The sequence below is a fragment of the Lampris incognitus genome, chromosome 10 (genome assembly GCF_029633865.1).
Source record: "Lampris incognitus isolate fLamInc1 chromosome 10, fLamInc1.hap2, whole genome shotgun sequence".
Lineage (NCBI taxonomy): Eukaryota > Metazoa > Chordata > Actinopteri > Lampriformes > Lampridae > Lampris > Lampris incognitus.
Genome location: NC_079220.1, coordinates 5,846,983 through 5,869,606, shown reverse-complemented (window position 1 = coordinate 5,869,606; position 22,624 = coordinate 5,846,983). Strand labels below are relative to the sequence as shown.

At 47.6% G+C, this 22,624-nt stretch overlaps 1 protein-coding gene across 1 annotated transcript in view; it reads left to right on the top strand.

The window, feature by feature from the left end:
* The window catches only part of LOC130119570 (E3 ubiquitin-protein ligase RBBP6-like), a 49,442-nt gene extending 27,387 nt beyond the window's left edge, over positions 1 to 22,055 (top strand). Inside the window, 12 exon segments of the mRNA XM_056288109.1 lie at positions 2,869 to 2,972; positions 3,681 to 3,869; positions 4,850 to 4,998; positions 6,762 to 6,855; positions 7,571 to 7,637; positions 8,526 to 8,568; positions 9,009 to 9,359; positions 10,315 to 10,449; positions 11,353 to 11,478; positions 12,659 to 14,815; positions 16,789 to 16,921; positions 19,627 to 22,055. Coding sequence (XP_056144084.1) covers positions 2,869 to 2,972; positions 3,681 to 3,869; positions 4,850 to 4,998; positions 6,762 to 6,855; positions 7,571 to 7,637; positions 8,526 to 8,568; positions 9,009 to 9,359; positions 10,315 to 10,449; positions 11,353 to 11,478; positions 12,659 to 14,815; positions 16,789 to 16,921; positions 19,627 to 21,165 — 5,087 coding nt within the window. The 3' untranslated portion in view covers positions 21,166 to 22,055.
* The last annotated feature ends 569 nt before the right edge of the window (positions 22,056 to 22,624 follow it).

The following is a 22,624-nucleotide window of genomic DNA, read 5'->3' as shown; positions in this document are numbered from 1 at the left end:
CAAAGCAAGAGAGACAAGATTGAGATGGCTTGGACATGTGTGGAGGAGAGATGCTGGGTATGTTGGGAGAAGGATGCTGAATATGGAGCTGCCAGGGGAGAGGAGAAGAGGAAGGCCAAAGAGGAGGTTTATGGATGTGGTGAGGGAGGACATGCAGGTGGCTGGTGTGACAGAGGACAGGAAGAGATGGAAACCGATGATCCGCTGTGGCGCCCCCTAACGGGAGCAGCCGAAATTAGTAGTGGTAGTAGTAGTAGTAGGTCCTGTAGTAGTAGTATGTAGTGCAACAGGCATGGGCGCAAGTCCATGAATACTGGGATGGCATCTAACGCTTCACCACATTTACCCCCGTCCATAGGGTTAGTGGTTGTGTCAGGAAGGGCATCCGACGTAAAAGTTTGCCAAATCAGTATGTGGATTGGCAAGACCATACCGGATCAGTCGAGGCCTGGGTTGACCATGGCCACCATTAGTGCTGTGCCCTCACATGGTGACCCCCGAAAAACAGGGAACAAGCTGAAAGAAGGTTGTCCGGTTGTATGTGAGATTAGCAGCAGACAGATACACGCACACACGGACAGAAAACCCCGTGTTTTTCCTGCGCGTGATAAAACTTCTGTGCCGCGCTCAAGTCGATTGAACAGGAAATACTGAAAAACAGTTTTTGGGGGGGTTTTTTTTATGTGCGGCGCCCAAACTAAATCTACCTGATAAAAATGTTTTGCTTGTCAGTCTGTGGATGTGCAGCCCCCTAGGCGGACCCTCGCAAGTCTAATATGAACTTGCACTTTCCAAAAAAGGAAAGGTTTACTATGCGACCATTTTGGTCTAAAGGCATCAAGGCTTACTTTCCGCGTCTGCAGACAGCTGCGGATTTGTACCGGATTTGCACATGGGCATTTCCCAAAATAATGGGAGGTATGTCTTTATGCATGCTCGGCAATCCAGGTAAGAAAATCCAGAAAGTTGAATCGGTTACTCTGGACACGGTTATTGAGAGAGAGAGAGAGAGAAGAGTGTCATCACTCATGGAAGTGACCTCTCTCTTCGGTCTCAGCGGGAAGTATGTAGGCTCTCCCGCCTGCCTTTCAGCTGTCTCTTGGCCTTTGCGTGTGTCTCGCAGATATTTCCGCTTTTGACGGCAGGCATTTTCGTCTCTCCCGAGCGTTTGCACGGTTTCTCGTGAGTTCAATACCATTTGGCTGTCTTTGTATTCTTTCACAGACAACCTATATGCATGTGGGTAGTGGTGGATGTCCTCGCACAGTCTCTTCAAAACAACCATCCAACCTTAACTCCAGGGAAAACAGACAAAGTAGAACGAAAGAAAGCCACTTTAGTTTCTCATCGTACAGGTTAAAATGAAATGTGTTCTCTGCATGTAACCCATCCTACTGTATAGGACCAGTTGGCAGCTGCAGCACCGGGGGTCCAACTCCAGTTCTTCTTTGCACAGTGGCCCAGTGGTCAGCACTGCTGCCTCACAGCAAGAAGGTCCATGGGTTCGAACCCCAGGTCGTCCCAGGTCCTTTCTGTGTGGAGTTTGCATGTTCTCCCCCGTGTCTGCGTGGGTTTCCTCCGGGTGCTCCGGTTTCCTCCCACCATCAGAAAGACATGCATGTTAGGGTTAATACCCCTGCCTGTGCCCCTGAGCAAGGCAATGAAAAGGAGAACTGGAGTTGGTCCCCGGGCGCTGCAGCTGTCCACTGCTCCTATCCAATAGGACGGGTTACATGCAGAGAACACATGTCATTGTAACCTGAGAGAATAAAGTGGCTTTCTTCTTCTTTCCATTGCCTTGCTCAGGGGCACCGGCAGCCGTATTAGAGGTTATTATTTTTGGATCGTCCAGTGTTCCTCCAGTTCTCCTGTGCTGACATCAGCAGTGAATGATCTGCTGATGTGCAAAATGCGATCAACTTCTCGTTTGCTTTCAGGACCCGTACCTGAATATGTGTTTTGACGTTGTCGCCGCGCGACCACCAGTAGATGTGAGTCGCGCATGCGCGCGGTTGACTTAGATCGGGCGGTGACGGAGCAGCGTTGGTCACGCTAGCTAGAGTGACTGAAGAGAGGGAGCGGCGATAACGAGAACAGATGTTTTTCGTAGGTTTTGAATCACCGCATCCGCGAGAGGTTCTTCGTCAGGCCGTCAGAACCGCACAAAAATTCGTGATAGGTCCAGTAGTTAGCGAGATTAGCCACGGACAGACACACAAGACACACACGTAGCGTACTGTTTTTTATTCACGTTAACAAATAAACCAAGTAACTTCATTTTAACAGCCATTAGAAAGTAGCTACCCCGGGGGTCGTCCCGGGTCGTCCTCTGTGTGGAGTTTGCATGTTCTCCCCGTGTCTGCGTGGGTTTCCTCCAGGGGCTCCGGTTTCCTCCCACAGTCCAAAGACATGTAGGTCAGGTGAATCGGCCATACTACATTGTCCCTAGATGTGAATGTATGTGTGTGTGTGTGTTGGCCCTGTGATGGACTGGCGGCCCGTCCAAGGTGTCTCCCCACCTGCCGCCCAATGACTGCTGGGATAGGTTCCAGTGTCCCTGCGACCCTGAGAGCAGGATAAGCAGTTCGGATAATGGATGGATGGATAGAAAGTAGCTTTGTAGAATGGATTACCTCCTTGAAAGAGGGAGGGTTTTGTGGAGGAGACTTACTTTATAATGAACAATCAATTTTACTGCATTTGCCAATTTCCTGCCCTGAACGCACACAGAAAGCTAGATACGTGACCCAGTAAGGCCCCTGTTGAGGCACTGGATACTGTGATGACTGTGGGTCTGTGTATGCATAATAGAAAACAGGCTTTAGGTGTGAACACGCACACACACATACACTCTTTTTCTCTGCTCAGGTATTCGCAACACCTTGCTCGACTCTGATGAACACGTCTGTCCCACCTGTTACACATCGGACGTCTCCCCTGATGCCCTCGTCGCCAACAAATTCCTCCGACAGGTGGGGAAGGGTGTGATGTTTGGATGGATGATGGATGGATGATAGGATGTATTGAAGAATATTATTGGGTGGATGGAAAGATGAATGGAAACAAAAGGCTGATGGATGGAAGTGTAGGTGATAGAACCGGTGCACAACTGAATTATTTTAGGAGTGGTAGAATTTATTGCCCCTGATTTGATTCAACCATTTGTCCAACCAATCATTTTAAAGGTGCAATGTATAACATGTCAGCTTGAAAGCATAATATGTAGCATCATATGACCACTACATATCACCAGGGTTTGCTGAATGGTAATGAGTGAAACACAGTAAATGACTCACAGGCTGGTGATGGTTGTTGTTTTCTGTGCCATCCCCCAAAACCCTGGCTCGCATGCACGTTCCTTTGCTGAACATGTGGCAATCACAGTAAACTGATCTCTACTGAGAGCATCAAAAAATGGCAGACATCACCAGATGTGCTGCACGTGCTATTTGCAACCTTTGTACTTGGAATTTATTTGCTTGAAAAGGGGCCAAGCCATGTTTCCTTTGTGATTAGTTGTTGTCATTCACCTGCCTGAACAGCAGAGGTCAGCATTCAAGTAGAAATTACAAATTGCATCTTTCAGTTATTTTTACCAAAAATATGTGGCGTGGCAAGAATTCAGTCATGGTCCTAATGTCCGTGTACTTGTTTTTTCCTCTGTCGCCTCCTCCCCAAAGGCTGTGAACAACTATAAGAATGAGAGAGGCTACTCCAAAGGCCTGATGAAAGCATTCGCCAACACCACTTCCCAGACTCCGACTCCAACTCCGACCTTGACCCCAACCCCGAGCCCTGCTCCAACCCCGCCTCCTGCCCCCACACAGACACCCCCCCAGAGGCCCTACCAGCCAATCCGCAGCCAGCGGGTCAGTGACTCTCCAAAATTCATAATGATGTGTTTAGTGTCTCAGGAGGAAAGGTTCTGTCAGTTCCCAGGGTGCATTCACAGCAGTCGGGTATTTTTCTTTCTGAACACGCAAAAGAGACTGCAGGACGTGCAGAAATTCACAACCAGTCCCTCCACTGTCTGCAGTTGGTACAAAACGCTGCTGCTCGGCTCATTACTGGGACAAAGAGGCATGACCATATCACTCCTGTGTGTGCTTCCCTACACTGGCTCCGTTTATATTTTGGATTCATTTTAAGATTTTATTGCTCACTTTTAAGGCCTTAAACCGTCTTGCTCCTACTTGCATTTCTGATTTATTGGCCTGGTATACGCCCTCTCGACCATTACGATCTGCAAATAGAGCCCTGCTGGTTATTTCCAGGTCTCGGTTTATCACAGAGGGTGATGGGGGTTTGCTTTTAGAGCCTCCACACTATGGAACTCTCTTCCTATTCCTATTCCCTTCCTAAGACGAGCTAAATCTCTAGCTTCGTTTAAATCTCTTGTTAAAACTTTTCTTTTTATGATACAAATGTTTGGTTTTTATTTATTTATTTATTTATTTACACTGCTTTTATTTTTAACTTTTATTTTTGTAACTGAGTTAATTATCGAATTGCTTTCTTCCATTTTGCTTATTTTTTTATGGCTTTGTTGGTACTTTAATTTTACTTTCATACAGTGGGTTTTTTTTGTTGTCATTTTTAACAATTTTATTCTGTTCTGTGAAGCACTTCATAACCTTGTTTTGAGAAGTGGTCTATAAATAAAGTTTATTACTATTATTATTGTTATTATTATTGTTGTTTAATTGCTTTTTCTCGTTTTAATTTCTGTAACTCAAAGTACTCCTAAAATAAAATGACACGTCACTGTTTAATTTTGTTCTGGCTTGTTCAAATTGATTAATTTCTGTTCTGTCCTGTTCAACTCTATTCTGTTGTTTTCCATCTTCAGGACCTTCTCATACCATGTCCACTGGCCTCAGACACCCTACTGTTGCCTCAGCTGACTGGGACTCCTCCCATACCTGCAGGTCCTTCCTCCAGCTACAGTACACCGGTCCCCTCCCCCCAATCGCTGCAGAACCACCTGGAGACACTCAAGTAGGTCCACTCAGTCACAGACACAAGCATGTATGCACGCACACACACACACACACACACACACACACACACAAACCATCATTGTCATCATCGGTGGTTACTCAAGGCGAGTATGACTCCTCTGCATTGGGCAGTCTACTTGTGGGTCTTCAGGTGGCTGTAGAGGCCGAGCCGTGATCCACATACTTTGGTGCAGCGCGGACAGGGGAAAGTAGTGGTGGTTGGGCCTTTTTCTCTCTCTTCATGAGGTTCTGTCGCTTTCTCTCTGCGGCACAGTGGAGCTCCATTTCATGACGTGCAGCTCCTTCCTGCACAGATTTCTTCCAGGAGCGCCTGCCCAGTGCAATGTGTTCCCAGTTGCTTGATGTGATGTTGAATTTCTTCAGATTGGTCTTGATATTGTCCTTGAAACATTTCTTTTGCCCGCCGGGAGCTTGCTGACCTTCCTTCAGCTGGTAGTACAGGGTCTATTTGGGGAGACGTGTGTTGGACATGCGGATGACATGGCCTGTCCATCGGAGTTGGTGCTGCATTATTGTGGTGATGATGCCAGTCATGTTGGCTTCTTCCAGAACACTGATGTTGGTGCGTCTGTCCTTCCAGCTGATCAGGATCTTTCGTAAGGCTCTTTGGTGGTATTGTTCCAGGGCTCTCAGGTGCCTGCTGTAGGTGGTCCATGACTCTGCTCCATACAGCAGGGTGGGGAGAACAACAGCTCTGTAGACCAGGAGTTTTGTTTGGGCCTTTAAGTCTCAGTCTTCAAAGACTCTTCCTGAGTCTGGCGTAAGCACCACTGGCACAACTCAGGCGATGGTTGACCTCAGAGTCAATGTCAGCTTTTCAGGAGAGAGGGTTGCCGAGGTAGGGGTAGTGATCAACGTTTTCAAGAAATTTGTTGTCCACTTTTATGGTGGGCTGGGTAGGTGGCTGGTTGGGTGGAGGTTGATATAGTACCTGGGTCTCCTTGATGTTTAATGCTCGACCCAGGGCGCTGTATGCCTTGGCAAAGGCATTCAGAATGTCCTGGGGGTCTTCTGCATTTTGTGCTGCAGTGGCGTTGTCGTCTGCATACTGAAGCTCCAAGATGGTGGTGTTGCAGACTTTGCTCTTGGCCTTGAACCTACGTATTAAGGTTGAAGAGCCTACGGTCAGTTCTGTATATGACTGGGTTCCCCCATGGCAACTCTTCACCAATGAGGTGGCGTATGGCAGCAATAAAGATGGCAAACAGGGTGGGCACGATGATGTATCCCTGTTTGACCCCTGTTTCCACAGTGAAAGGCTCTGACTCAGAGCTGCTGTTGCTGAGCATGTGACTGACATGCCGCCATGTAGAAGCCCCAATACTCTGATGTGTTTGTCAGGGCAACCAGGGCAGTACTCAGAACCAAATAGAAAAACAAAACTACACTGATATGATGCTCCATTGAGATCCAGTGCTAACTGACCTACTATATTCATGGTGTCTCATAGGAACTGCATGGTGCTCCACCTGTGAGGCAATCATGTGATCAAAACTCGTCTGGAGAGAGAAGTTTGCATTGCTTAGCAGCTGATTAGATTGTGTGAATTATTCGCAGTACTCGTCACCACATAAAGTATCAAAATAATGATTTATTTTGGGAACACTTGGCTCTGTTGTTGGAATTTATTAGCCTTTGGCTAATTATGACAAGGTTTAGACTGAAAAACTGAAAAACAGGCAGAACCTGATTTCTGTTGTTTCCGGTGTGCGTTGTCCTGTTATAATTTTTTTCCTCCAGAGAGGAGGAGAGTGAGACTCCTGTCAGTACATCTGCTGTTACCCTGGTGTCTACAGACTCCTCTGCTAATCCATCATCACCACTGAAAACTACAGTGAGTATACACACACACACACACACACACACACACACACACACACACACACTTAAATGCACATACTGACACAAGCAAACACATGCATGCATAAATGTGCAGTTTTATGTCACAAACAGTTCACACACACACACACACACATTAGTGTTAGCATCCGTTCTGGCGCGCCATTACACAAAGGCAGAAACACACACACCCTCTGAGACACCCATACACACACTCAAAGGTGCAGAGTGGCATTCATTCTACGCACATAGTACGTACCAACACAATGACACAGCCCTACACATGCAGACTGCTTCACACATATTGGTACATAAATATACATATGCAGACACACACAGGTTCCTACACACAAACTGATACAATCCCACTTACTCCTCACCGGTTCTGTCCTCCATTAGACAGTAGGAGGACACCACTGCCACATTTACCAGTTGTTTCACAATTGAAGAGATTGTTTATACAGCAACACACAACTATTTATCTCACTGTTAAAATCGTTTCATTCTGTCCCTGGAGGCGGGGAATGAAGGCACTTGTGAACTCTTGATCCTTTCTTTCACAAGGTAGGAAGCTGCATCATCAGCAAAGCAATGGCAGCGAGTGCACAAGAGAGTTTGTGGTGATAAGGACTTTTACGAATTCTGCAGGTGTTAAATGAAGTTTGATACCACATCTGTGTGTTTATTGTGTGTGTTTGTGTTGTGTCCAGGCTTACCATACACCAGTAGTGGGCCACCTGCAGTCGACCAGCCTAAATCCACGCCCGACATCCTCAGGTGAGAGACAGACAGTAGTCGAGCAATCAGGCAGACAGGTTTTTACCCTTCAGAGATGACGCGGGGGTACAGTGTGTATGTGCCTTCTGTTGGCCTCAGGTCAGATTACAACAGGACCTTCACTCATGAGACTACCTCTCTGCAGTGTTTTTTCTTTTTTTGGAGTTTTCTCCCCTTTTCTCCCCAATTGTACTTGGCCAATTGACTTGCTCATCCAAGCCGTCCCGGTCGCTGCTCCACCCCCTCTCCTGATCCGGGAGGACTGCAGACTACCACATGCCTCCTCCGATACATGTGGAGTTGCCAGCCGCTTCTTTTCACCTGACAGTGAGGAATTTCACCAGGTGGACGTAGCACGTGGGAGGCTCACACTTTTCCCCCCAGGCCCCCCCCGTACAGGTGCCCCGACCAACCAGAGGAGGTGCTAGTGCAGCGACCAGGACACATACCGACATCCGGCTTCCCATCCGCAGACACGGCCAATTGTGTCTGTAGGGACGCCTGACCAAGCCGGAGGTAACATGGGGATTTGTACCGGTGATCTCTGTGTTGGTAGGCAACGGAATGGACCACTACGCCACCCGGAAGCCCCACTGCAATGTATTTTAATTTCACTCTTCCTGTTGTCGCAGTTAAGAGCAAACAGTAGTGGGTAGTGGTGTTGGTAGTCATATAAAATGTCTTTTCACCTTGTGGTTTAGCATTTTATTTGAAGAATGAAACACTGTGATAACTTGTAATTGATTCTAGGTCAGGTTTAGAGTAGGGCCAGCTGAACTAATATGATAACTTGTAACTGATTCTAGGTCAGGTTTAGAGTAGGGCCAGCTGAACTAATATGGCAATGTGAAAATTGTTAAATGTTTTTATTTTTCTTTGAATCCACAGAACAAATGCGGAGTTACTCCGGACCACCTCCCAGCTGGGAGAGGTCAGTTGATCTAGTGTGTGTGTGTGTGTGTGTGTGTGTGTGTGTGTGTGTGTGTGTGTGTGTGTGTGTGAGACCATATGTTTACCTTACATATAGATTCCATAAAAAGTAGATTGTAAACACTTTCATAAATATTATGTGTGAGACTTTGCTTTACATATAGATTGTATCACTGTGTGTGTGTGTTTGCCAATAAGTGCAAGCATACATATACATATACATATACATATATACATACATATATATATATGTGTGTGTATGTATGTATGTGTGTATATACACATATATACATACATACATATATATATGTGTGTGTGTGTATATACACATATATATAAATATATGTATGTGTGTATGTATGTGTGTGTGTGTGTGTGTGTGTGTGTATATATGTATATGTATATGTATGTATATGTATATATCTTTCTGTCTCTCCTCAGCTCATCTTCTTCGGGCGGCTGGACACATTCAAACAACCACCTTCCCCCTTCCTCCTGCTCCCTATCCTCACCCATGCCTCCTACCTTCCCCCCTCCGTCCCTCTTCTCCTCCTCTCCCCAGTTCCCTCCCTACCCCCCGGGACAGCAGCTCCCAACCATCTACCCGCCCGGATACCCCTTTACCCCTGCCACACACCCCTGGGCACCTTCAGCCCCCTCAGGTGCACCCATCCCTTCCCTCGCCTCCTCCTCCTCCTCCTCTTCCTCCTCGTCCTCTTCCTCCCCCTCCTCCATCCCTCCACTCATCCCTAAAGAGGAGTTATACAGAAAACAAAGGAGGGTGAAAGAAAGGTGAGTTGATTTTGACCTCTGAAGCATAGATATCATTATCCATAAGAGATCTTTAAAAACATCGTTCCATCGACTGTGGAAGAGAATTAAGGTCACATGTGAAACAATTGTTTGGATTTTGAATTTAAGCTCAGAATTAAATCCTCAGTAGGGTGTCTGGGCTCAGCCTTACAGATAGGATGAGGAGCTCAGACATCCAGAGGGAGCTCGGAGTAGAGCCGCTGCTCCTTCGTGTCGAAAGGAGCCAGTTGAGGTGGTTCGGGCATCTGATTAGGATGCCTCCCGGACGCCTTCCTTTGGAGGCTTACCGGGCACGTCCAGCTGGGAGGAGATCCCGGGGTAGATCCAGAAGTCGCTGGAAGGACTACATGTCCAATCTGGCCTGGGAACGCCTTGGGATCCCCCAGGAGGAGCTGGAGGGCGTTGTTGGGGAGAGGGACGTCTGGAGTGCCCTACTTAGCTTGCTGCCACCGCGACCTGACCCCGGAGAAGCGGCTGAAGATGAGATGAGATGAGAGCTCAGAATTTTAATACATTTTTCCACACATGGCCCTAATTCTCTTCTACACATCTACAACAATGTTTTTGACAAATACTTTGTGTATTTCTTCTAGCTATTAAATACCTGACTGTGAAAAATTTCATATGTTCAACTTTCAGGGTTTCTAAACTGTTTTCTTTTACGATCTGCAAAAACCCTGTCAGACCAGCAGCTGGAACAAACCTAGAGAATGGAAATGGTCATTATTTTACCAGATAAAGGTGTTCACTAGGAACATCAAAATGCGATAAACGTCTCTTCACATTATATTGAATCATTTGTCAAAATCAAACTGTCACCCCAGGGCACTCAAACCACAACGTCACAGCCCTTATGGTGGGTCCAGACCTCCAGGTTGAGAACCTCTGATTTTTAACTGAGAGTCAAACCTACATCTCTCCATGTCCCCGTCAGATACGTTAGCCCGCCGAGTTGCACGTCGAGCCGAGCCCGGCAGAAATCCAAGCTGGATGAGATGACCAATGACTTTGCCAAAGAGCTGCTGGAGTACAAAAAGTTCCAAAAGGAGAGGAAACGCTCCTACTCCAGGTCAGCAAATTTTCTGGGAACTTGAATTCACCTCAGGGGTGTTGGTGTCCATCTGAGTCCTACAGTTTACATCTGGAACCAGATGCATCATTTATCCGTCTGGCAAAATAAATGTGCTCTCACATTCCTTTTGCCAGACGCGCTGTTCTTACAGCGGTCCCAGGTAAACGTTTTGCTTTAGTATGTCATCATCAAAATCCATTTTGGTACCAACACGGGGATTGTCGGTTCAAATCCCCATGTTACCTCCGGCTTGGTCGGGCGTCCCTACAGATACAATTGGCCGTGTCTGCGGGTGGGAAGCCGGATGTGGGTGTGTGTCCTGGTCGCTGCACTAGCACCTCCTCTGGTCGATCGGGGCACCTGTTTGAGGGGGGAGGGGGAACTGGGGGGAATAGCATGATCTTCCCACGCGCTACGTCCCCCTGGTGAAACTCCTCACTGTCAGGTGAAAAGAAGCGGCTGGCGACTCCACATGCATCGGAGGAGGCATGTGGTAGTCTGCAGCCCTCACCGGATTGGCAGAGGGGGTGGAACAGTGACCAGGACAGCTTGGATGAACGGGGTGATTGGCCAAGAACAACTGGGGAGAAAAAGGGGAGACATTTTTCATTTTGGTGCCATTTTGTGACATCTATGGGGGTATGACGCAATCACCATTCAGATCAGTTCACAGTAGAAGTCTTGTTGTCTCTGTGAATTTTGTCGCCACCAGACAACAAAGTATTGATGACAAATGACACAGCTGTTAAGTATTTAAATTACTGTATTTCTGAAGAATATCATCACTGCAGTCGGACTTTACAGTTTGAAAATAGTGGAGGTTTGTGTTAAGTTGTTCACATCCCATGAAATTTAGCTGCTCACCTCTCACTTTCTCCCCGCTCTCCTCCTCTCTCTCAGGTCGCCCTACCGAGGTTCTTCCCGCAGCCGCTCCTCCTCCCATTCTGGCTCCAAGTCTTACTCTCGTTCTCGCTCCAGCTCGCGCTCAGTCAGCCGCTCCAGATCCCGATCCCGATCCAGATCCAGGTATTTGGATCCCTGATTTGATTGTTTTTATTTTTTCTGTTTGTCATTGCCGTGCCTGTTAAAAGTAGTGTTGTCGAGTGTCTTTGAGGGAGCAGCCCCCCCCCTTCACAACGTTAACCGATTTGATCCGTCTTATTTTCTTTCCGTCTGTCTACCTGTCCCTCTGTCTGTCCGTCCTCCCTCAGTGGCACCCATGTGTTCTCTGTCTGTTAGTAATTAATTATTAGCATTAATTTATCTGGTACAGCCGGGGTACAGTTCTGCAGTACCACTTCTGCAGTAAAAAAATGCCCAGCTGGGAGAAAGGATGTTCCCGAAGGACAGCAATGATAACTAAACCACAAGACAAAGACAGTTCAGGGGTCATGTCTGTGAGAGATGTAAATTAAAAAAGAGGGAAATCTCTGCGCACCACGTAATCCATGTTCTGTTGGATACCCTTTAAAAATCACTCCGAAATATAATTTTTGGGGGTTTCTCTTCATTGAAATCTCAAAAATGAATGTTGTGTATTCTCTGTTACCTCCTCTGCAAACAGACAACTGAGATATGAGCAGTAAAATGGTTTGCAATGTTGGTTGCCACACATCTCTCATCATGATAGTGTCTCCAAAATGTGCTTAACAGTTTATGTACCGGGAGCGTCCGTATAGCGTAGTGGTCTATTCCATTGCCTACCAACACGGGGATCGCCAGTTCGAATCCCCGTGTTACCTCCGGCTCGGTCAGGCGACCCTACAGACACAGTTGGCAGTGTCTGTGGGTGGGAAGCCGGATGTGGGGTATGTGTCCTGGTCGCTGCACTAGCGCCTCCTCTGGTCGGTCGGGGTGCCTGTTCAGGGGGGAGGTGAAACTGGGGGGAATAGCGTGATCCTCCGCGCTACGTTGCCCTGGTGAAACTCCTCACTGTCAGGTGAAAAGAAGCAGCTGGCGACTCCACATGCATCAGAGGAGGCATGTGGTAGTCTGCAGCCCTCCCCAGATCAGCAGAGGGGGCGGAGCAGCGACCGGGATGGCTCAGAAGAATGGGGTAATTGGCCAGATACATTTGGGTAGAAAAAGGGAAAAAATCCACAAAAAATTTTTTTTTCAAAGTTTATGTACCAAGTTTGAAATTCAAACAAACATTCAAGAAATTGAATCTTTAAAGAAATTCCTTTCTTGCTCCTTTTTTTTCCAGGTCCAGGTACCGATCATCTCATTCCAGAAAAAGACAATGCTCCACCCATTCCCGCACCCAACGTACCCATAAGTATGGTTACAGGCGGTCACGCTCCATCACGCCATCTTCATCATCCTCCCACCGCGGTGCCTACTGCTCCAAGTCCCGATCCAGGTCACCAGGAGCAGCAGCGTACCGGCGCAACTGCCAACCCCAGAGCAAGAGGCCAGTGCCAAGCAGCCGCAGAGAACGACACCAAGGGAACACGACTGGACGTAACCAGAGGGAGGGGGAAGGAGGCAGGGGGACAGCAGCGGGCTGTTATCCCGGCAACCTGCAGTGGGACAGAGAGCGGTACCAGCAGTGGGAAAGGGAGTACAGGGAGTGGTATGAGAAATACTTCGGCAACTACACCGGCCACGGCCACCACATCCCCCCTCTGCTCCCCACACCACCTCTGCTTCCTCACCAGAGAGAGGAGAGAAACAGTGCCCTATCCTCCTCTTCCTCCTCTTCGGACTCCCACAACCGACCCCGAAAGAGGCTGGCCCCTAGGAGGTATAGCCCCTCCCCTCTCCCACCACCATCCAGTCACAGCCCCTCTCTGTCTGTCCAGGATCGGACCCAGCCACTGACGTACCAGCAGAGGTGCGCCGGGCTATTCGGACGGCAGCCAATCACTCGTCTGGCCCGAAGGGAACAAGGAAATGCTGATGGCAACTCCCAGCCAATCACAAGAGATTCCATGACTGTAACCGATGCTTTGAACTCTGACCTCAACATGCACAAACACAGGAAGGAGAAGAAAAAGAGAAGGAGGAATGAGGAGGAGGAGGAAGGGAGATGGAGAGAAGAGTCAGCATCATCACTTGCTGCCGTCGAGTCAACAGACTCCCACCGGAAGGAGAGGAGCAAAGTCGTCGCGCCAGAGGAACCAGCAGCAACAGCCTCGCCTCCACTTCCACCAGCAACACCTCCGGGTGGAGAACGTGAAGGACGAAGGAGAAGGTTGAAGAAAGAGGATGGAGAGAAAAGGAGAAGAGAGCCAAGCTCCAGGCAAGACAAGAAGAGAAGAAAGGAGACGACTGAGACGGATAGAGATGCCGACTCCCTCCCAGCTGGCAGCAAATCTCCAGACAACAGATCTGGGAAGAAGAGGAAGGAGGGAGGGAGAAGGGGGAGGGAGGAGGAGAGAAGTCCCTCCAATGAGACGCGCCACAGCAAACCTGCTGAAACGGAAATGACCAAGGGCTGCGAATCCCCAAGAGTGTGGGACAGACATAAGAGAGAGACGGAAGAGAAGAAAAAGGAGAAGAAGGCAGCATGGGGAGGCACCAGGTCTCTGCTGGAGAGAGATATCTGGGAGGGGGGGATGAAGGTGGAACCGCAAAAGAAAATAAGTATCCGCATCAACCTGAACAAGAATAGGGAGGAAAAGAGAAGGAAGACAGTGGAAGAGGAGGAAGAGAAGGAGAGGGGTGACAAAGGAGAAAGATGGGAGGCGATAGAGAGCAAAGGAGGAGAGGAGAGGAAAGGAAATGACTGGAGGGAAGTAAGCGGAGAACAGGAGGCAGTATGTGAAGAAGAGAGGGAAAAGGGAGAGGGGGGAGAGAGAGATAGTATTGGAGAGAAGGAGGAGGAGGAGCAAGTGATGGCGAACAATGGACGAGAAGATGGCCTCATAACGGAGGAGGAGGAGCAAGTAACGGACGCAGCCGGGATGGAGACAGAAAGAGAAGAGGAGAATCTCTACCCAAGGGACAGCACCTCTGGAGAACAGGAGGATGAGTCCCAAGAGAAGAAGAGAAAGACATGCAGAGACGCGAAGATGGAGAGTGAAAAGGGGAGGAGCAGCAAAGAGGAGGAGGCAGCAGTGAGAGTGGAGCAGAGGAGGAGCGAGAGTGGATGGCTAGAGGAGGAGGAGGAAGAGGAGGAGAAAAGAAGAGAAGAGACGGGGGAGTTGATACCAAAAAGCAAAGAGGAGAAAGAGGGCGGAGCGAGTGGAGAGGAGATGATGAAGAAGTCCAGGAGAAGAGGGGAGCTGATGGAGGGAGCTAAGAGGAGCAGGATGATAAAGGAGGAGGAGGCACGGCTGCCCAAAGGTCAGAGGGGCTCGACCAAGTGTGAGGCGAGCCCTCCAAGCCAGCACAGACACATCATGATGCAGTCTGAGAGGTCTGTGTAACACTGACAGTCAGTCAGACATCAGGATACGTGGGACTGAACAGTGTGATGTTGATTATTTGACTGGTGGATATTTTGAGTGTTACTGTTGGTGCATTCAAGATATTTACACAGCAGAACATGTTGAGAAGTGATCACTAGTGTAGTCCGCGGTGGTGTAGCGGTCTAAGCATCGGCTTTGTGTCAATGCAGTTGCCCACTGGGGACCGGGGTTCGCGCCCCGGTCTCGTCAGATCCGACTGTGGCCGGACTCGACGAAGCAGCGATATTGGCAACGCTGTCTTCGGGAGGGGGGCGGAGTCGGCTTGTGTTCGTCACATGAACGCGTCTCTGGGTGTGTCGGAAAAAGCAGTGGTTCGGCCTGGAGTCGCCTTGTCACGAATGTGGGGAGGCGTCTCCTTCGAGACTGCCGGCCGGAGAGATGCAGTTGGCGAACGCACGCAATACGAGGGTGGGTGTTTGGACTAAAATAGGGATCGATTGGCCACTAAATTGGTAGAAAAATCAGAAATAAAATTCAATAAAAAAAAAAAATCAGAAATAAAATTTGAGAAGTGATCATTAGTAACGTGGATATGATGACCAAGCAGGTAGAGACAGTCATTGTTCATTTCACTCAGCTAAAACAGTCGAATAAGTTCAGAAAATAATCTCATTTTGCTGTAATGCAGCCTTTAAGACCAGGGAATGACAACACTTATAGTCATATAAATGTTATATCACCATATTACCAGAACCACAATCCAACATATCCATGTTCTATCCAGATAATGACCAGCTGTAGGTCAGCTATCACATCCCATGTGCAAACTCCACCCTTAACTGTCAAACTCATTGATGTCTACATGTTGTTGTGTAAACACCTTACTCTACATCACAATGACGCATAGGTTACATAGGTCTCCATTTTTCTATTCACTTTAAGGGGTGAGTTCAAGGTGGAGGTGGGGTTATTATCACGGATCAGCTCTGAGCCCTTTCTTGTTTGCAATGGTGATGGACAGGTTGACAGACGAGATCAGGCAGGAGTCTCCGTGGACGATGATGTTTGCGGATGACATTGTGATCTGTAGTGAGAGTAGGGAGCAGGTGGAGGAGAGAGGTGGAGGTATGCACTGGAGAGAAGAGGAATGAAAGTCAGTAGGAGCAAGATGGAATACATATGCGTGAATGAGAGGGAGGACAGTGGAATTGTGAGAATACAAGTAGAGACGACAAAGGTGGATGAGTTTAAATACTTGGGGTCAACCGTCCAAAGTAGCGGGGAGTGCAGGAGAGAGGTGAAGAAGAGAGTGCAGGCAGGGTGGAGTGGGTGGAGAAGAGTGTCAGGAGTGATTTGTGACAGAAGGGTACCAGCAAGAGTTAAAGGGAAGGTTTACAAGATGGTTGTGAGACCAGCTATGTTGTATGGTTTGGAGACAGTGGCACTGATGAAGAGACAGGAGGTGGAGCTGGAGGTGGCAGAGTTGAAGATGATAAGATTTTCACTGGGAGTGATGAAGAAGGACAGGATTAGGAACGAGTATATTAGAGGGACAGCTCAGGTTGGACCGTTTGGAGACAAAGCAAGAGAGACAAGATTGAGATGGTTTGGACATGTGTGGAGGAGAGATGCTGGGTATAGTAGGAGAAGGATGCTGAATATGGAGCTGCCAGGGAAGAGGAGAAGAGGAAGGTCAAAGAGGAGGTTTATGGATGTGGTGAGGGAGGACATGCAGGTGGCTGATGTGATAGAGGAAGGTGGAGAGGACAGGAAGAAATGGAAATGGGAGCAGCTGAAAGTCGCAGTAGTAGTAGTAGTAGTAGTAGTAGTAGTAGTTTAAGGGGTGAGTTAGATTGTACCAAACCACCAGCTTGAGGCAAAAACGGGGGATAATTCTTTATTTTTTAGACATAAATGTCTGCCCACAAACTGGTTTTCCAATTAAATCTATTTATTTGTTGCAACTCTTCACCATCTCCAGTAGGGGCAGTCCAGATCATCAGGGCAATGTGAGCGATGAGGAGGAGCATGAAAAGAAGAGGGTGGTGAAGACTCTGGAGGAATACATTCAAGACGGACCCACACCCACCCAGGACGAGATAGTACTCATACAGGTGTGTTGGGATGTACACACACACAAACGTCTTATATAGTCTGATAGTCTGTCATGCAACAGGTAGCACTATTACATTATTCTAGTGTCTTTTGAGTTTCTTTACTCAAAAATTATATTATTAATAATAATAATAATATACATTTTATTTACAAAGTTCTTTGTATTTATATATATATATATATCAACACGGATACAGGAAAAAGATTTTAATGCATAGCAGTACAGGCCTGTTTCATCAGCTGCTAATGTTTTATTCACAAAGAATCATACAGTTACGTTGTCCAGCATCACGCCCCTAATTTCGGTTGGACAGCGACCAATCAGATGGGGAAACATTCAAATTATAACAGCCAATGGGGTAGGTACTTATGATGCACAGCAACCAATGGAGGGGTAGAAAACATTACAACCAATGGGAGTGGGGTTTGTTTTGAACAGCATTTAGGGGCCAGGGCGCTGTTTAAATGGCCTACATTAAAAATATTACAAGGTACTTTATGTGAATTATATATTGGGGTGGCGTTGGCGCACAGTTGGGAGGACAGGTAGTTAAAAGAAAATTTTAAAAAAAAACCCATATTTAAAATAGCATATTTTAAAAAACCTAATAAATGTCATATGTGTATCATCTAATGGGGGGGGGGAGAATAAAGCCATTTTACTTATAGTTACAAAGGAGATATTTTTTTCGCCGTCTACAGCTGGTGGCCAATTCGTTTCTATTATTCAAGGTGGACCTATCAGGTCTGCAAATAATAAAATGGTAACACTTTAGTATGGGGAACGTAGTCACCATTAATTAGGTGCTTATTAGCATGCAAATTAGCAACATATTGGCTCTTAATTGGTCATTATTATATACTCATTAATGCCTTATTCTGCATGGCCTTATTATACAACCAGTAAGCCATGAACTATGAGTTTTCCCTCTATAACCTCAGAAGTATTGCTTATTAGTAGTACCATCTCAATGTGCTTTGCTTAGTATGGACTTTATAAGGTGGTAGTACCACAAGAAGAGTTATTCTCCCTTACTAACACTTAATGAATATGCTCTGTTCTTACATAACAACACACAACACTACAAGTGTTCATAGTGTTAAATTACTGTAAATTAAGTTTTTGTTACTTAGAATATGTTCCCCATACTAAAGTGACATCTTGATCATTACTAATTCACTAGTAATTAAGTTTTTTTATGTTCCCCATACTAAAGTGTTGCCAATAAAATATATTTTTCTGCCAAGCACAGGTCACATCTTTTACCCCTAACGGAATATGCATTACTCTTTGCAAGGGTTTTCCATGAGACGGAATAACTGATACTCTTGTCTACCAGTGACCAAATGCGGCGGCTTAAGGCCGCTGCATTTTTCGCGTGCTCATTCCTGAAGCTACTCATATGGGCGTTAAGCCTATTTTTAAAAGGGCCCTCTGTTAATCCCACGTAAGTGTCCACATTGTAGTTGTCTTCTCTTGTCACCGGTGCCTGGTAGATGACTCCCTCCATCTGGCATTTTCCTTCAAGAGGACACGATGCCTTAACACGGCATTTGCAGTTGGAGGTGTTTGGTTGCGGTGAGGGGGTCTGTGCCTTGGCCACGATGCTTGTGTTGTGGGATGAAATAACCTGCTGAACATCTGGCATGCAGCTGTAGCTCATTTTTGGCTGTGTTTTTGTTGAATATTTTCCTCAAGAGACGCACGAAACAGGCACAGGGGCGAGACGCACGAAACAGGCCTGTACTGCTATGCATTAAAATCTGTTTTCCTGTATCTGTGTTGATATTCAGCTCCTCATTAGTCGATCAACACCATTTCAGAAAGAAAACACTATATATATATATATAAAATATAATTGAATCCCCGTATTACCTCTGGCTTGGTCGGGCGTCCCTACAGACACAATTGACCGTGTCTGCGGGTGGGAACCCAGTTGTGGGTATGTGTCCTGGTCGCTGCACTAGCGCCTCCTCTGGTCAGTCGGGCACCTGTTCAGGGGGGAGGGGGACTCCTCACTGTCAGGTGAAAAAAAGCAGCTCCAGCATCCCCGCGACCCTGACAGCAGGATAAGCGGTTTGGACAATGGATGGATATTATTATTATTATTATTATCATTATTATTATTATTACTGTTGTTATTATTATTATCCATTCATCCATGATCTAAGCTGCTGAGGATCACGGCATGCTGGAGCCTATCCCAGCAGTCATTGGGATTATTATTATTATTATTATTATTATTATTTATGCGCAATGGAGTTGGGGTGCACACACACATTCAGACACACAAAAACCTTGTTTACGGGGCTTCTCCGTAGCCGAATGGTTAGAGCTCATACCACATGGCCACATGGTCGCATCAGTCACCAGTTTGAATCCAGCCAACGATCTTGATTGCATGTCCTACCCCACTCTCTCTCTCTCTCTCTCTCTCTCTCTCTCTCTCTCTCTCTCTCTCTCTCTCTCTCTCTCTCTCTCTCTCTCTCTCCCTCCCCATTTTCTGTCTGCCTCCACTATCACTATCTAATAAAGGTATAAAAAAAGAATTTAAAAAAAAACCCTATTTACAGAATTTTTGATATTTTAACGAAAAACATGGCGGTCCTACTATCTTACACTCCATCTGTTTGTTTTTCTTTCTCTCCTCAATCTGTTCTTCTCCCTCGTTTCTCTCCCTCTCGTTTCCTCTCTTTTGCTCAGATCCCTCGCTCCAAATGGGAGAAAGACGAGTCTGAGGTGGAAGATGAGGAAGAAGGAAAGGTCAAAGTTCCAAATAAAAACCGTCTGGCACCTCCGCCATCAGTCATCACGCCAACAGCAGAGATGCCAACCAGCAGTGAGAGAGAGAGGAACAGGGAGAAGGAGAGAGAGAGGGACAGGAAGAAAGAAAACGCTTCAGGCCTTTCCCACTCCAGCAGAAGTGTGGCTCCCCCTAGTGTAAAGGGGAGGCCTGACAGCAAACGCACCCATGACAGAACCTCACCTACTGACAGAGAGAGGGAGAGGGCGAGAGACACAGAACGCAGCAGGGAGAGAGAGAGGGCGAGGGACATAGATCACAGCAGGGAGAGAGAGAGGCCGAGAGACGGCGAGCACAGCAGGGAGAGAGAGAGGGAAAGGGTGAGAGACAGAGGAGCCAGTATGGATAGGGAGAGAGAGGGGCTGAGAGACGGAGAGCACAGCAGGGAGAGAGAGCGAGAAAGGGTGAGAGACATAGAGCGCAGTAAGGAGAGCGAGAGAGAGAGCGCCAAGGTGAGGGACAGAACAAGGGAGCAGTTTAAAAAGAGGACAAGGGAGAAGGAGAGGCCAGTCAGCAGAGAAGGAGGAAAGGAGAGAGAGAGAGGAACAGCCTCGGACCGACAGGGCAAACCTCCTTGCTCCTCCACGCCCTCTACTTCATGTTCCTCCCTCACCCGGGAGCGAGAGAGGAGAGAGAGCAAGGAAAAGAGAGCGCAGGGGCGAGAGAGGCCGCGAGAGAGCGACCGGGGCAGTGAAAAGAGCTCCTCCTTCTCTTCCTCCTCCTCGCGCTCTTCCTCCTGTCAGGGTTCCTCCTCCTCCTCCCGTTCGGCGGAGAGAAATGATGACCAGGATGCGGCATTTGCCGACCACAGAACATCCACAGGAGGCCTCACCACCAATAAAGATGCCGGTGAGGAGGGGAAGGACCCCTGTCATTATCATCCACAAGATCAACGAGACTACTCCCACCGCTCCACCGATGGCCCTGCCCCCTGTGAAGCCTCCGTACGACTGCAAGAGGCATCAGAGGCCGCCAAGCCACAAGGGAGCGGGGATTTCCCGCATTGTGAACCCCCATCTCTGCCCCACATTTCCTCAGAGGAGGATCTGGCAGAGAAAGCGAAGGCCAAGCGGGAGAAGCCGCAGGAAGAGGTCTTTTCCTTTGGGTGGAAGAGAAACAAGGGACAAGGCACCTGGAGCTCCAGAGCCATGGAGCAGCACAGTTCTCGATGGACAAACATCTCCCAACAGACCCGGAGAGACGATGCCGGAAGGGAGACAGGCAAGAAGGGAGAGAGACCTATGTCTGTGCCAGGGAGAGAGATGGTAGACACCATCTTCATGTTCGACTCCGCGAAAGAGGAGGAGCAGGAGCAGAGAGAGATGGCGGACACCGTCCAAAGAGAGAGAGAAGGAGAACAGAGGAGTAAATCGATGGAGACCAAGGAGGATGGCTCGCAGCGGAGAGAGAGATGGGTGCCGCTGGAGGAGCAGAGGTAGAGGAGGGAGAGAGGAGCAGCAGTGCTGGTTTGTCCGCGAGCCAGGAGGACAGAGAGCAGGAAGATGTGTGGTGGGAGAGGAGAGAGAAGAAGAAACACAAAAAACACAGGGAGCACCAGAGTTAAAGCAGCGTGGAGAAAGAGGAGGACGAGCCAAAAACTGCCAAACACAAACACAAGAAGAAATCAGAGACGCGCCAAGGGAGGAGGAGAGGCGAGCTGCAGAGAGGGGGATGACTGGGTAAAAGAGGAGGACAGGAATGGAGAGAGAAAAGAGGGGACTTAAGAAGACCAAATCTCCGAAAGTAATCATGAGACGCAGCATTTTCCTGAAATGTGTGCGATGACGTTGAAGTCGAGACTTTACTTCCCTTGTTGGTTCTTTGTAATCAAGTCAAACAAACGAATCACAATAAAACCTTCAGATGACTGTCAGTCTGGACTGCAGATGACCGTCAGTCTGGACCGCAGATGACCATCAGTCTGGACCGCAGATGACCGTCAGTCTGGACCGCAGGAGTTGAGATCAAGTGAACAACTTCGTTGGCTCTAACATGGACCAGATTTAAAGCCGATAATTGCATTGCAGAAGTTTATATGTCAAATATTTCAAATCTGAAATATTATGGGCAGCTGATTTGAGTTGAGCAGGATTTTTATTTGACCCTCGGCCTTAACATGCAGAAACGCTGCTTGACATGTAACAGCATTACACGCCGGCTTGGGCTAAGAGAACATGGCATGACTAGTTTTTATGCCAGGGTCAGTTTGCACTGAGGGGAATGTCTCTGTAAACGATGCCGGGATGAATTCAGGATGAAAAGATGGTGGACAAACACTTATTTCCACCCAATAGCCCTCATGCTACGCCTGGCTTGGCCTGTGCCAAAACCAGGTCCAGAAAATAAAAGTCCTAACCGTGTATTTTCCCCACCCATGTGGTGAATCGGTTGATTTCATTCCCTTACCTGGCTGAAGAGTGGTGTTTATTAGCATCAACTGGTTTAGCACATGGGTGGAGCAGATACACGGTCAGGACTTTCACTCTCCGGACCTGGTTTTATTAACTCTGCTTCAATATATGCAACAGACATTTATCAAACCACACCGAGCTCTGCACAGCTCGACTATGAGAGAGGGGCTTTTATGTGAAATGTTATATTTCCCCCCCCCCCACTGTCCAAAGTGTACCTTATTTAGTCTTTTTGGAACTTTTATTTGCATTTGGAAGGCTTTGTAATACCTTAAGGTAATCTTTCATATCAGACATGAACTCTGTGAGCGCACCGGAAAGAAACTCGAAGGAGGAAAAGCACTTTATAGATATGAAAATGAATGTGAATGCATTAGGTCTCCTGGATGATAGGAGGGTTCGAGTCTCTCTCACATCACTGATGTATCGAATGCCAAGCGTCGGTTGAGTTACTCGTGCTCAGAATTTCTATACGTGAACTGCCTCA